Source organism: Cydia strobilella, chromosome Z (genome assembly GCF_947568885.1).
Source record: "Cydia strobilella chromosome Z, ilCydStro3.1, whole genome shotgun sequence".
Taxonomy (NCBI): domain Eukaryota; kingdom Metazoa; phylum Arthropoda; class Insecta; order Lepidoptera; family Tortricidae; genus Cydia; species Cydia strobilella.
Window position 1 is genome coordinate 51,007,735 of NC_086068.1, and position 16,633 is coordinate 51,024,367.

At 36.3% G+C, this 16,633-nt stretch overlaps 2 protein-coding genes across 8 annotated transcripts in view; one reads left to right on the top strand and one right to left on the bottom strand.

The window, feature by feature from the left end:
• LOC134753937 (protein sickie) overlaps positions 1 to 3,002 on the top strand; it is a 292,384-nt gene extending 289,382 nt beyond the window's left edge. For all 7 annotated transcript variants that reach the window (XM_063689921.1, XM_063689917.1, XM_063689918.1 and 4 more), the window contains 2 exons: positions 549 to 632; positions 856 to 3,002. In XM_063689921.1, coding sequence (XP_063545991.1) covers positions 549 to 632; positions 856 to 978 — 207 coding nt within the window. In that variant the 3' untranslated portion in view covers positions 979 to 3,002. The remainder of the gene's footprint in view (positions 1 to 548; positions 633 to 855) is intronic.
• A 5,139-nt stretch (positions 3,003 to 8,141) lies between these two features.
• Positions 8,142 to 12,280, bottom strand: LOC134753958 (centrosomal protein 43-like). Its single transcript, XM_063689991.1, has one exon. It carries the CDS (start codon positions 12,196 to 12,198, stop codon positions 10,708 to 10,710), a length of 1,491 nt encoding a protein of 496 aa, XP_063546061.1. The 5' UTR covers positions 12,199 to 12,280; the 3' UTR covers positions 8,142 to 10,707.
• Between the last annotated feature and the right edge of the window lie 4,353 nt (positions 12,281 to 16,633).

The window sequence follows — 16,633 nt, forward strand, 5'->3', positions numbered from 1 at the left end:
TTACCATTGGTTTTTTTTTTCACTAGAAATTTTTTCCCACCTTTTACCACTGGTAACTACTGGGATTTTTTTTCCCTGTAGTTAGGGGTCATCCATAAATTAGATCACACGAAATTCAAGATTTTTTGACCCCTCCCCCTTTCTTGTCACAGATGGTCACATTTGGCTATTGTGACGTCACATGTTTGTCAATTTTGTTATCCACGAAATCGGCAATAGGGAATATTACGCAAGGGGGCGCCACTACCACAATCTGAGGGTCTATCGCAAAACAAGAAAATCAAAATTTCGTTATCTAACATCTCTGTCTCTGTCACTTTTGCGAAATTGCGGATTCTCTTTCTTCGAGTATTTTATAGAATAGCTGCATTATGTTAACCAGTTCATCAAATACTGTCAAGCAAGGATGTATAGTCTTCACCTTAGACCCTTCATCAGTTGAGTCTAGGGTCCAGCACTGGTTAGCTTGTAACAAACATTGTCCCCTATTTCACCAAAAAACGTTACCACTATTAGCTAAAATATGTATTTTACTATTTTATTTTCAGACTCTACGTGCGATAACTGTCGAGGAAATCGGGATAGAAGAAACTAATCAAGATCCAAACACCAACAACAACCAGGATCCTTTGGTAGGGACATTCTTACTACTATTTTTATTAAACGAGGGGGAAATTTACACGGTAACAATATTGCTGCGACAATATTGCTACATATGTAGCGTATAGACATCACCTATTACCGAACGACATGGTTATTGTGCGCAGTAGCGGTAAGGCCTTCCGAACATGTGGTCGTAAATATACAATTACCTCTACTCTATTCTAGACTTTAAAATGACTCGTTTGTTGACAGTTGAATATGCTGATGCGGCTACAAGAAGCGGCCAACTACAGCGGAAACCAAAGCCAAGACTCGGACAACGCGAGCATGGACTCGAATCTCACACACGACAGCTCAGTGGGAAACGAGCTTTGAACACAATTTTGTTACAAGTTTTGTGCCGCTAAGTGATGCCGTAGTAGGCAATTAACTGTCGGAGTCAGTAGCTTCGTCAACAATTTGCTACTATGCAATTTTAACCTTATTGACACTAACGACAGATATATCCGCACCGTAGGTCCAACGCCGAAGACGGATAATTCCGTCACAGAACAGAGCAACATAGACCTACGTGCATATGCATTGAATTTCAGTTTTGACACTTCGGTGACGTGGCTTCTGGATGACAGATTTTGTGTTTGACACGGCGTCGAAAAGGTTAAAGCAACAAAGGAAGACATTTTGTGTCACCATATCAATACTAATGAAAAAAACTTAGTAATAAAAATGAATTTGTTTGTTTGCATTACAATTGTATTTGTATGCGTGCAATACTGTCACTCGTATCGTTCCTAACTGTATGATGCACAAGTACTGGACAGGACCCATGAGATATATGGCATGGCTCCAATAAGGTTAAGCTGGAGCCTAGAAAGTCATACTTACAAGGAAGTCTTATTTTTCAAGCAAGCTGCTATCATAAATATTTGTTCAGTTATACAGGGTGGGCCAGTGATAAATGCATTTAAAAAAAAAACGATTTTTATGTTTTTAAATAAAAATTATAATTAGAATTTGGGAAAAAGAAATAAATTTTAAAAATTAAATCATCAAGATGTCGTCCGTAGCGGTTGCGGCACTCTTCCAGTCTTGCTTGTAAATTTTGAAAGACTTTCGTTAAAAGTTGCGGAGATATTGATTGGATTTCTTGACGAATATTCTCCTTTATTTTTTTTGCTGTGGTTGTCGGATTATTGGAGTACACTTTACTCTTCAAGTAACCCCACAAAAAGAAGTCTGCCGAAGTTAAGTCAGGGCTCCTGGGAGGCCAAGCAATGTCACCTCGCCTCGATATCAATTTTTGAGGAAACATTTCACGCAAAACTTCCAGGGTCTACTTGTATGGCAGGTGGCCCTGTCTTGCTGAAACCATGTGTTGTTGTTGTAACCATACGATTCGTGAAGTTTCGGAGCCAGGAAATCTCTTAACACGAAAGTCTTGTTAAGTCTTTCAAAATTTACAAGCAAGACTGGAAGAGTGCCGCAACCGCTACGGACGACATCTTGATGATTTAATTTTTAAATCGTAAAATTTATTTCTTTATCCCAACTTATAATTATATTTTTTATTTAAAAACAAAAATTGTTTTTTTTTTATGCATTTATCACTGGCCCACCCTGTATCTGCTTGTTTGGTTTTAACTATAAGTACATTTATTCAAAGCCAAATAGTTGCCATATGTAAATTATTTATATTTATTTACATTAAATGTTATTTGACCTATTTGATTGTATTACTACTAGTGTATAATTTGAACATTCAAAATAAAAACATCGAAATCGATGGATTCAATAAATTCGAAGGTTTCTATTCTGCTGTATTTGTAAAAGTTTGAGCAAATATTGAAAGCACGAGTATTGGACCTTTCCACGAAATTTTTGGGTGATCGCGTTTTATGAATTCGGCTGCTTCAGGTTAGAAGGGAATTTCCTCTAGTGAAGCAAGTACGTGTAAAGTTCTATGTAACGACAGTGCCTGGAGTAATTTTTCTGTTTTAATAAGTATTTCTGAAACTTCCTGTTTATAATTAAAATGGAGCATTGTCTTTTTTACTCTTGTTATATTTTTGCAAGTTAGGATACGAATCGCATTTGTATTACAATGATATTAGATGTAATTGAATGTATGAAAGTGTAATTTTTATACCATTTTCATATAAAACTCATGTACCTAATAAAAATATCTAGTTGTAAATAAAATATGTTTAATATAATTTTTTGTATGCTACTACACTAACTGCTAGAACGCCATAACAATATAGCGTTAATTTTGTATAGAAAAGTGTAACGACTATGTTATAATATAATTGTGTTCGGTATGGATTGAATTGTGTGCATAACTGAAACGTGATATCTACAATCTATGCTTTACGGAAATTGTGAAATAAACATTGATTATATTTATGCCTTTTACTTTGTCGCCTGCACAAGACAGTTCGTTATTGCAAGTGTTTGCGCAAGTAGGTAATTTTTTTTTCCTTCCCAAATGCCAAATGTGTTGGCATTACGAAATTATAGAGGAGGTACTTCTGATTCACATCCAATCAATTCAAGTACCTACTGAAAAACCATGGCCGCTTTAGGTGCCGGAGTCCTGTTGCCGCTATAACAACAAATACTAAAAACAGAATAAAATAAATATTGAAGGGGCTCCCATAAACAAACTTCGTGCGCGAGTCCTGGCCGGTTTTTTTTTAATTGGAGCATAGTACCCACCAAGGAGCAAAGTAGGACCATTTTAAGGTAGGTATTTACGTAACTAAACTGATCCTTTCCTGACTTGGTAAGAGCCAACAGGAGTGGTCATTTCTCCATACAAACGTACTCGACTGTTTCCTCCCTGGTTTTTGAAGCTAGAGGAATGATTTTTTCAACACAGATTAATATTGTCAATATCTGTGTCGGTGTGTTTTGCTTTTTTTGATATTTTTGTTTTTTAAGGCGCTAGAGCCCTTCAAACATGGCCAAAAATGGCCTCACTGACTATGCCGCAATGAGAGGCGTGGTATTCAAAACTGGTATCAATTAGCCAAAAAATCAAAACAGTCCGACACAGACAATTTCATAATCATTTAGATTTCCAAGTTTGGTTACGATTGCTTAAGTTTTGGAGGAGGAAACAGTCGAGTACGAAACCTCGATTTTTGAGATTTTTACGCAGGATTTTTCGCCTAAGCTGCAGTTGTCCTTATCGCACTAATTTTAGGGGCGGGGTCAAGTTTCTAAATACGTACACGGACAGAAAAGTGATGGGCAATAGTCGACATTGAAAGTCGATAATCTAGTGATGTGATAAGTTATCGATAAACCATAACAAAGTCGCGATTTGCCTCTTAGTAGGCGAAGTAAGTAAAGTGAGTATGCACTTTGGCCTCAGGGGATATCGTTTAACACTATTTATTATTCCTTGGTTCATACAAAGCTGAGCTGACGCACTAGCTACGAGATTAAGTCCTGGCTACCCCCCAAAAAGGGAGGGGAAAAGTCGGCTTCTGCGGTTCAGTTTGCCTCTATTTCTACCTATCTCTTGATATGAGATCAAATTTGGTATAAATTTTGTGTAAATTAGGGACGAATAATTTATTTTAGAAATAATAGTTTCACATTTTCATACACAAATCTGAATATACGAACGAAAAATTAAAACTATATATAATTTTTGGTCACAGATTTGCTCTTTAGAAGCAAATTGTGGTGATTTGCACTAAAAATTAATTACACAATTTAGTTTATTCATTCTTTATTTAGAAAAGTATCAGTTCTAAGTACGTATTATTATATTGCTTTATATTTTACAATTTTCACTATTATTCAAAAATTTATTTTAAACAAAGTATTAATTTTATTAAAACTTTTGTGACGTGATCTCATGAAAGGGGCTCCACGAGGCGAAATACTTTTTACGCCAATTATTTCCTTTTTTTTTTAATTTACAACAAAGACGAAAGTTCGAAAAAAATGTGGTTACTTAATAATTGCCTAACTTGTTGAAAAAATTACTTTACATAATATCAATTTATAACCGTAGTATATTCCATGATATATTTTAAATACACCATATTATTTCCTAATTTTTAAAAGAATATTTAATACCTTTAAAATAATATCTGTCTATCTGTCTGTCAATCTGCCTGTCCGTCTGTCACCAGGCTGTATCTCGTGAACCGTGATAGCTAAAAAGTTGCAATATTTACGGATGATGTATTTCTGTTGCCGCTATAACAACAAATACTAAAAACAGAATAAAATATTTTTTTAAGTGGGGCTCCCAAACAACAAACGGGATTTTTTGCCGTTTTTTGCGTAATGGTACGGAACCGACTCGCACTTGGCCGTTTTTTGTTAATAGCTTTGAACTTTTTTTATGTGGGAATAAACGCTTCGAATACATTTTTCTAGACATCATTCTGAATCCAATGAGGTATCATACGTATTTTTAGGAGTTAGTATCTCTATTAGTGGCAGCCGGACAAGCCCAATTTCAAAGAAAAACCGCAAATCGATGTACAGGTTAGCCGTTTGGCACACGCATACTAAGAGGTCAAAACAACATTTTTGACCCGCAGTTTCTAAAAAAAATCCCTTAGGAGGGGTATGCTGAAACATTTTTTTTGTATGAAAAAAAAAACATATTTTTTTTTCCAAAAACCTATCGTGTGTGGTATCATACGAAAGGGCTTTTTGAGGCGATTCTAAAATTATACCACATCATTACATTTTAGCCATTTTTTTGTAAATTAAAACAAATAGAATTTTCAAAACACACCAAGTTTGGGGTCAAGTTAAAGGGTTAAGTAGAACTGTGTCACTTTGTATTGAAAAAAAAAACTAAATAAATTTTTAATTGCTTTTTTGGGGTTACATATGAGGATATCACGTATCATTTGTACAAAAAAAATCAGCCATATCGTATCTGGAGGAGCCCAAACTTGGAATGTTTTGAAAATTCTTTTTCTTTCAATTTAAGAAAAAACCGGCCAAGTGCGAATCGGAATCGGGCGCCGAGGGTTCCGTACATTACACAATTTAAACAATGTATTTTTATGTGAAACGTGAGTGAAAGGTAAATTGCGGTTTACGATTTATAACGTATTAAAAAAAAAACTACTAACTAGATCTCGTTCAAACCAGTTCTCGGTAAAAGTTGGCAAGGTAATGTACATCATATATTTTTTCAGTTTTATCATTCTCTTATTTTAGAAGTTAGAGGGGGGGTTACACATTTTACCACTTTGGAAGTGTCTCTCGGTCTCGCGCAAACTATTCAGTTTAGAAAAAAAATATATGAGAAACCTCAATATCATTTTTGAAGACCTATCCATAGATACCATACACGGTCGTATGGGTTTGATGAAAAAAAAAATTTTTGGGTTTCAGTTCTAAGTATGGGGAACCCCTAAATTTTTTTTTCCTATTTTTGAGTGAAAATCTTAATGCGGTTCACAGAATACATCTACTTACCAAGTTTCAACAGTTCTTATAGTTTCGGAAAGAAGTGGCTGTGACATACGGACGGACGACAGACAGACAGACATGACGAATCCATAAGGGTTCCGTTTTTTGCCATTTGGCTACGGAACCCTAAAAATGGCTAAAATGCAATGATGTGGTATATTTTCAGAATCGCTTCAAAAAGCCCTTTCGTATGATAGATGAGAAGTATACGATAGGTTTAAAAAAAAGTTTTTTTTTATACAAAAAAAGGTTTCAGCACTCCCCTCCTAAGGGAATTTTTTTTAGGAACTGCGGGTCAAAATTTTTGTTTTGACTAGTATATACGTGTACCAAACGGCTAACCTGTACATCGATTTGCGGTTTTTTTATGCGAACAGCTTGCACTATTTTTTTCACCACCTTGAACCTTTTGTAGACTAGACTATTGTCCCAAAATATTGGGCGACGACCGGTCGTCTGGCCTAGGAGATAGTGACCCTGCCTGTGAAGCCGATGGTCCTGGGTTCGATGATATGATATGATGAGCACAGATATTTGTTCCTGAGTCATGGGTGTTTTCTATTTGTATTTAAGTATTTATATATTATGTATATCGTTGTCTGAGTACCCATAACACAAGCCTCCTTGGGCTTACCGTGGGACTTAGTCAATCTGTGTAAGAATGTCCTATAATATTGATTTAATATTTATTATTATTTATTTATTTATTGGGTTTCATATTTATTCCGATCAGAATTAGGAGCTCTTCAATTTATACCTATTTTTATCAAAATCTGACACATAAATAAAAAAACGGACCATCAATAAAACTGTATAATTACATCAAAGTAAGAAATATCACATGTCACATGTTTCTTTATTATGATAATTTTATCTAACCTGAGGCTTTCTTTTTTTCTATTCAACGGAGCCGGAGAGCGGCAAATTTGTTTTTCAAGATGCTTGCTCGAAAAGATCTTATTTCATGCAGGTGTACTGAAGGGAAAAGGCCTATATTGTTCCCGCGGGAGTTATAGCTTTCTTTTTTAATTAGGTATGTCACTAATTCATACGAACCAAGTAAGTTATAAGTAAAATACTTTGTTTAAAATCAAGGTATAAGGGAGTTTTACTTTTAAAATACTCACGACTATAATTTAATATTTTTGTTTATCATATTTAAAAATATTTAATTGGATTAATTTAACAGCCGTTATCTTGTATGTTTTTATACAACAATGTTTTCTTGTATGTCCATGTTATGTTATGTTTTTTTACTATTCTGTAACTCGAAATGTTAATTAGATTGCAGGTTGTAGAAGGATATTGAATTCAGTTACTAAAAACGCGAGCGGCGTGAGGCCGGCGAGGAGCGCAAATAACGTGCGCGTCGGTGTGCGTGCACCACACACACTGGGTTAGTCCCTCGGTACGCGGTACCGCCCCCGTCAGCGCGACGACGATATTCTCTTTCAAATCTCAAAATTGAGTTTGGTCTCGGCTCCTGTTGGCTCTTAAGACGCATACTATTGTCACTATGACAAGTGTCATGATTTATTAGTAATTGTATTAAAAAGTGTAAGCAAATATGAATTTTACTTGGCAACAATTCTTAAAACACCTGAATTTAATATCGGGGTGATGGGTAATGTTTAATGACTTACCTGGCAACACTTGAGATGGCAAGTGGTAGGGATAAGCTGGCGTTAAAGAGACGGTTGTTCAGTCTCGTGCACTTGGATTGGGGAAGCCAAAGAGTTGATATATTGATGGTAACGGGTGAGCGAAGTTAAAGAGGTACCTCCATTTTATAATTAGAGCAATCATGGATATATATTTATAATACAAGGTACAAAATGGGTCAGAAATTAAATTATTTGACTGCACAACGCGTTGGCAGATGTGCGTTAGGTAATTCTAATTATACAGAGGCTGACGTGGAAATCTTCGGGGCGGGCGGTTTACAGAACACTTAGCCATAAACAGAAATAAAATGACGCAATTGTTAATGTTATAAAAGGGTAGAAAATTATTACATCTGCCACCTGTGAGACGTGGCAAAATGTAAATAACAAACAAAATACGCGACTTATAGTTTATTATATTCATGATAATAAAGTAAATAAGCTATGGTTGCAGATATTTTCCCCGGATATTATTGACATGACAGCAATGGAGCAATTTGGACGGAACCGATTTTATATTAAGACTAGAATTTAAACATAGTAGACAGCTATATTCAATTCAAAGGAATCTTGTTACATATAAATAAGGCACAACCTTTATTACTTCAAGTAACACCTGGAACTGTCAAATAGGTAATCAATTTATGACCAACTGGTGTCTGGTTAGAAAAGCAGTTATTTCCGTACATATCATAAAACAGGATTACAATAGGTATAGGTATTATTACCTAACAATTATCTACAGTCAGCAATACTATATATATATATTCGCCTATAACTTTTGCATACAAAAGGAAAAAGAAAAGAAAAGAAAAGAGGTATTTTCTGCAGCTGACTGTACAATAAACACTTCAGTACTAAGACTTTAGATTGTGTTGAGTTAAAGTTATTAATGTATAACATTCATACATTAAACACAGACAGCACGCCGACGTTGCAGTTGGCGTGCAGTCATTGCAGTACGTCTGTCTGGGCCCTAAAGAGTGCTAGGTATTCAAGTGGCCCCTACTTATAGGTACAGTCAGCAGCAATAGTAGCTAAGCGGGCGAGGTGTTCAAAATTATCTGGACGCGATGTTATTGTAAAGAGAATAAGAGCGCGTCAAGGTAATAGGCTAGATGACAAATTTTCATGAATGGTATCAATCGATCAGGTTTGTTTGTAGGATCAAATTTCTATATGGGACCCCACTAGTCAAAGTCCGACAGTGGTACATCATACGCGAAACGCTCCTAACAAAACGATAAGTGAACGTGACGTCAAGGTCACCGAGAGCCCATCTTGAAGTATGGACAAGATAAGAAAAATTCGTTTTAGTCGGTGAAATATTGCGTTTATATTATAGTTGCTATACAATCTTTTTTTGGATAAAATGTAGGGAATCGAATCGTACCCTTACTTTTTTCCTTATTGGAAGTTAAAAAACTTATGTATTTTTTGTATTATTTACATATATTATTTTAATATCCACATTAATGTGATAAATTGCTCATTTTACTAGATTTTGTTATAAAATTCAACATGTGTCATCATCTCTATTTTGAACACATCGCCCGCTTAGCAACTTCTGCAGCTGACTGTACTATACCTTATATACTTTTGTTTGATTGATGCCATGATGCCTGTCAAATAGTAAAAAAATACATAAAATACAGAGACCTAACAAGGAACTACAGATGTAGTGCTTAATTGTTTTCCATCGTATTTTCTCAGAAACGTACGTACTTGTCATGCTACTTCAGTCAGTCAACCTCGGTATTTTATGTACCGAGACTGACTGAAACAGCAAGACACGGGTTCTCTGTTCGTAGGCGCTTTTCGGTACATATGGGTTTTTCAATGTTTCCATGCTAGCGCTGGCACTGATTGTGTTAATTTCCTAATCATAAATTCCGTATTCAACATGGATATAATACTTTGTGTAATGAACATATGTAACAAATACTCAATATAAAGTGCCATTTTCATACAAAAGGGTAGTTACTAATTGTGGGTGATCATATTGTTTTTTTGTTTGTATAGGTATGTGTGCTACTGCCTCATACTTACATAACTATAACTATTAGGACTAATTGTAGATTTATCAAATAATTGCCATGGGTTAGGTGTTCCAAAAATATTGTATCTCCAGGGTTTGCAAGTGATTGTAAAGGGCTCAGCATTAAAAATATTCTATCTCCATGGTTTGCAAGTGATTGTAAAGGGCTCAGCATTAAAAATATTGTATCTCCATAGTTTACAAGTGATTGTAAAGGGCTCAGCATTAAAAAAATGTTTGAGAAAGAGCTTGACAATCACCTGAGAAAATAAATATTGGTACAGTTGACGTCAAAGATATCTTTACATTTCTCGTCTTACACAAAGAAGTAAGGTGAAAAAGTGTTAACATATCTTTGACATTAACTGTACATAGGCTCAAATTTCAGAATTCTTGCAATCTATTTAGAGCACCAAGTAGTAACATGGCTACCAAATCAATGGCTCCATAAGTGATATTAGTTAAACATCTTACATTTGATTTATGATTTAGCTAGTACTTAAAAATATATGAGTAAATAGGTTTCAAAAGAAAATGACCTGACAATTAAAAAATCTATAGCACAAGCACCCTCAACAAACAACAAGGATTGAGACATTACATTATACACATCTCAAAAATATTATGTTTTACTTTAAAGGGGCCCACTGACTATCTGTCAGTTAGAACAAAAATTTGACAGTTCCGAACAAATGACAGGCCGATATCGTCCGGCGGACTGATAGTCAGTGGGTCCCTTTAAATTAACATCCATGTTAATAACAGTACAGCTACCACCAGTTTGGCACTGACATAAACGCTAGTGTGAATGTAACTTACTTTCTATGCATCTCGTTTGTACTGGCATATTAGTGCAAGCAAGATGTATAGAAAGTAAATTACATAGACATTAGTGTATATGTCAGTGTTGACACCACAAGCCGGCTAGTTCTTAAGACTAGATTTAGATTAATCACTGTGAACATCAAGGCTTAAGTTTGAAAGTGATGGGATAGGGGATTCTGAAAAATCACCAGAGTCCTCACTTGGAACAAAATTCTGATCACTTGCATTTTTTGATTTATTACTTGCTTTTGATGGAGTAACTTCACTCTCATTATCTTTATTTTGATTGTGTTCAAATAAGTAACTTTGGTCACTGTACTCGATTAGGTCAGCTACATCAGATATGGACACGGAACTCTGAGAACTTTGACAATTCTGATGTGGGCTTAAGAGTGGCGAGTTTTGTTCCTTTAGAGACAGGTGACCCGGCTGATCTGGGAGCTGTAGCTGACTTTCAGGTATGCTCTTGTTTCTAGACACTTGAGATAGTGAAAAATCTAAAGTGTATTCTGATACTTCATTGTCTGATTTAACGGGATCATCTGTAGTCAGCAAGTTACTTTTTTGATTTTGTTTTCCATTTTCATGCTTCAATGATAGTGATGAAATACTATTCATAGTTTCTGATGATGTAGACTCAGAGTTTGCTTTAATATTTTCAGGTTGAGAAATTGAGTGTGCTGGGTTCTGGGGGCTTACAGGACTAATTTTAACATTGTCAACTGCTATAACTGGTATTGTTATATTTGCCTCATCTGGTGGTTTAAATGATTTGATATCTACATATGATGTGGACTCACTACTGTTATTAATATTTGGCTTAATTTCACAGTTTTGCATATTTGTATGGGGATTGTCATTGTGTTGACTCATTCCAACATTATCTTTCTGCTGGTTGTATGTTGAGGAGTACTGGTCAAGGGTTAATCTATCAACATTGCTTCTGGCTTGAGACAGTATGTGTTGATTGGGAATATACTCTGAGCTCATTTTCTCCCTCACAGAGTCACTGGATGTGTCTGTATCTGAATTGTCAAGAGGTAATTTCAAGTGAAGTTTATTCTTTTCATCTGATGAGTTGTCAGAAGTTGAATTACTAGTTGACATACTGGAGTCTTCATGAACTATGTAAGTGCAGTTTTGGTCACCTTTGCGTTGTTTTGCAGTATGCGAGTCGTGTTGGCCCGCATTGCCGGCGTCCCCCTGCTCGTAGTACTTGCTCTGGTGAGGTCTAAGGATATTTTTCACAAACGTGACGAGAACAGGCTCCTTGGAATCATCATTACCGTTTAAGAACTGAAGTCGATCAACCAAAATATTTCGGCCTTCATACATGTATTCTGTTCCCTGGCGCGACTCCGACATGTACACAAACAGCGTGTTTTTAAGGTTACAAAACTCTAAAAACTCGTGAACAATCGACAACGCCAGCACACCTTCCGGTATTTTTAAAATGTTGTCCAAATTTACATTTTGTTTCATATTTTCACAATCATCCTCAAACGCCAAGAAAATATTCGCACGAAGTAAGGCACGTATTTTAGCCAGCGATCCATTCTTTTCCAAAGCTTCTAACACTAAATCTCGGAGTTCTGTATCTTCAGCTTGGGCCATTGCAACACTTTTCGTTAACTTTTATTAGGAAACACTTAAGTTAATTAAATATAATATAAATATTGAGCGGAAGCTAACACTATTATTATTGTTTGTCAAGAATTTCGATCATTTCATTTCATCTGCCACAGATAGGGATTGAAAATATTCGAAAATTTCAGGTATTCGAATATTCGAGTTTTTGTGACGAGATGTTCGAATAGTGTTATAAAATATATATGAAAAGGAATATAAAATCAGTTTTTTTAACATTTTATATCATAGACATATAGTTGGGTAAACAAATCTTGTTAGTAGAAAAAGGCGCGAAATTCAAATTTTCTATGAGACGATATCCCTTTGCGCCTACATTTCTTTAAATTTGCCGCGTTTTTCTATTGACAAGATTTGCTTGACCAACTTTAGTTAATTTTTTTTATAGTTTCTCATACCTATATTTTGAAAAACTAACGTTGCAAGTTGCAACAAGTCGGCTGTAAATTCAATCGATCGATCAAATGCTCTAATGTATTGCAAATCGCATGCGATTATCGGTGACGTTTGGACAGATCATAAAATTGTAATTTTTTGGCGTTCAGAAGGATGTATACCGCGGAACACGAAAATCGAAATTTCGTTATCTGCCTCTCTATCGCTTTAGAGCTCTTTCGTGTTTAGCGGTAAGCCCTTAGTTACTGACGACTGAAATGCAGCAATACAGTCTGGCAAAAAAGAGTAGAAATTAAAAAGTGGCAACACTGTAGTGTCATCCCTTTCAAATCAATCTAGAGAAACGGGACGACACTACAGTGTTGCCACTTTTTAATTTCTACTCTTTTTGCTAGACTGTACGTAGAAGTGAGATGGAGATACATCTACCTTGTATAAATATAGCTGCGTCAGTTAACAACGAAACACATCCGTTCGCGTAATAATACAGATTTGTACAAAAAAAGAAATAAATAACGGCGTTATTAGGGGATATTACTGCAATCAAGGGCCTGACACTCTTTGATAGAGAAATATAATCTTATTGCGATTCCTTTAAGAGGAAAGAGAAAATAGTGCCATGCTTTGTCCTTATCACCGACCGGGTTTTTTTTCATAGTCGGGTTATGGCAGCATAGGTAGGAGGCGATGGCGAAATACCGAAATTTATAAGAGTGAAAGAGAAAAAGGATTATGCTGCCATACATTAAGCTGTCAATAAGGGCCCTCCACACTTATGCGCGAATCACGGCGCGAAGCCGCGAACGCCGCGAGTCGCGCATGAGTGTGGAGGGATCTTTACATGAATATGTCTTTCTCTTACCCCTGGTCATAGTACCATGCTTTGTCCTTATCACCGACCGGGTGGCATCATAGGTAGGAGGCGATGGCGAAATACCGAAATTTATAAGAGTGAAAGAGAAAAAATCCTATCCCAAATTTTATATGAATATTCTTTCTCTTACCCCCGGTCGCTCGTTGGCGCGTCTATAACTACTTGTATATACTATGTCTATAGTACTGTGCCTAAAGGGCCCTCCACACTCGTGCGCGAGTGGAGTCTAGTTCGCTAATCAGCGAAATCGACTACACACTCGCGTTCGCGGCTTCGCGCCGCGTAGTCTGGAGCGAGCCCACAGTTTTTTGACAAGTTTCAGACATAATAAAATATGACATTGATGCATCAAAGCGGTTTGTTTACAGTCTTTACAGAGTAGCTACCGGGAAACGCCAATCCGAAATTTCGCTATCTGCCTCTTTATCGCTCAAATATGCAAGTGACAGAGATGTTAGATAACAAAATCTCGATTTTCTTGTTTCTCGATAGGCGATTGTCGTAGTGGCGCCCCCTGCGCAGAGTTTCGCGTAATATTCCCTATTCGAAAGGGCCCTTCAGACTATGTGCATCATAGACATAGTATACAAAACATGTGCATGGTATAGTATCTCTGAAGATGAGTAATGTAATGCTGATATAGTTGGTCAAACCAAATTGGCAGTAAATAAGAACAAAAAAACTACACTCATCCTTTTCTTTTGGGTGCTAGTACTAGTTTAAGACAAAGATAGTATGATTCTCTCTGTCTATGTTTGAAATGAGACAGTCCTTTGACAAACTATAATAATGCCCTCTCTGTGTTATGCTCGAGATCTATTCCTCAGACGTGGTGCCCTGCTGAGCTAAAAAGCGGTATCTGAAATATCTCAATGAGGGCTATCGTTTTTTACCCGACTGCCAAAGGAGGAGGGTAATGTTTTTCGAGTGTATGTATGTATGTCTGTTTCTTTGTGGCCTCCTGTAGCCTAAACGGGTTGATCGATTTTGATGTATGCGGTATCGTTAGATTCGTCTTGATTACGGGAGTGTCATAGGATACATTTTATCCCGAAAGTCCTACGGGATACAGAGATAATATTTTCTTTACATTCACTTTGAAATAATTTGATATATGAGGTATTTATCTTGATCACGGGAGTATCATAGGATACATTTTACCCCGAAATTCCTACAGGAACATGTTAATTCTTCGTAAACGCAAGTCACCCACGCGTCAGCAAGCAATGAGCAAATAACTTGGTCTGCAACTCCCGCGCACCTCTCGCGTAGCGGTCTGGTAGCGGGCAAAGAAGGGCGTGGCCTGCCTTGTGGCGCGCGGTGCGGTACGGAGGGGGATATTCTCGAGTCTACAACCCGAACGCGGGCACACGCACACGCATGACATGATGGCACACGTCGTTGACGGTCGACTTTTCTAAGTGATTTTTTTCGATACTTCCTCGTCCAAAGCGAAAATTATAAAGTAATAACTTGTTATTTTTTTCAACTAAAGTTATAAATAAAAAATTAATTATTATAAAAAAAAATCTGTGCACACTAAAAAGAGGAAAACAAGCCCCACTAGAAATATTGTTTAATCAAATGCTAAAACCAAGCTATGGAATACCGTTTAAACAATATAAAAAATGCACTATGAAATGTATATGTAATCGATAGTTAAATAAATAAAAACTTATTCTAAATACTAATTAAATAATTATAATTTATAAATGTTGATACTTACCGTATTGCATCTCGCTCGTACTGGCATATTAGTGTACAAAGTAAGTTACGAAGAATATTTAGTGTCAAACTCGTGGTTAGGCTACAGTTGCACTACATCAAATTTGTGTTTTTGGGGAGGAAATGCTTGAGTTACTTTAGAAAACACCGAAATTACCATACACGTGCCTTTAAAAATTGAGGAGTTCCCTCAATTCCTCACGGATTCCATCATCAGATCAAAACCAAAAATATTACGAAAACACCTTGGAGAGGTAACTTCTTTCAAACAGAAAAAGAATAACTCAAATCGGATCATGGGTGCCGGAGTAATCGCTGAAATCATTATCATCAAAACAATCATCATCATCAGCTCCACTTCATCAAATTGGTGGTTTTCGAGAAAAAATGCTCAAGTTGCATAAGAAAACGACCAAATCACCATACAGGTGCCTTTAAAAATTGAGGAGTTCCCTCAATTCCTCATGGATCCCATCATCAGAACAGCACCAGATTAATGTGGGACCACCTTGGAGGTAGTTCCTTTCAAACAAAAAAATAATTGTTCAAGTCGGACCACGGGTCTCGGAGTAATAGCTGAACATCCTACATTAAAAAAATCATCATCACTATCGTCAAAACAATCATCATCATCAGGTCCACTTCATCAAATTGGTCGATTTCGAGAGAAAATGCTCCAGTTGCTTATGAAAACACCCAAATCACCATACATGTGAGGAGTTGCCTCAATTCCTCAGGGATCCCAACATCAGATCAGAACCAGATTAATATGGGACCAACTTGGAAGTAGCGCCTTTCGAACAAAAAAAGAATTACTCAAATCGGACCACGGGTCTCGGAATAATCGGTGAACATACTTAAAAAAAAAAAATAGCCACAACCGAATACAGAACCTCCTCCTTCTATGAAATTGAAGTCGGTTAAAAAATGATTTGACAGAGTACCACGTAAAACGTAATGTAAATTAAAAATTAATAATAATAACGGTAATTACGGTAATTATTATTAACTACGTAATTTACGTTGCAAATGAACTAGGAATCAAAATTAAATTTGAAACGTAAGTTTTTTGACGTGATAACGTCTTATAAATCGATGAACACCGGTAGCGGTAGCATATTATACTACTCTCTGGGTAGCATGCACGAAAAAGTGTCACGTTGTGGACAGATCTCCATGGTAACGTTGTGGACAGATTTCCATGGTAACGTTACGGCCTTTTATCAATGTTTTCTTAAGACGTCATCACACAAAATTATCGTCCGTAAACCGACTTTACAGACAACCATATTTTTTTAATTATTAGTGCAAATACCGTAAAATGACATATTGACGTATTATGACAAATAAAAAAATACCGATTGACGTTTGGTCTGACGGGAAATTTTGAAATTATTTCTAAGTTGG

Coding starts and splice junctions, on each gene's coding strand:
- LOC134753958 (XM_063689991.1), bottom strand. CDS start 12,198: ATGGCCCAAGCTGAAGATACAGAACTCCGAGATTTAGTGTTAGAAGCT.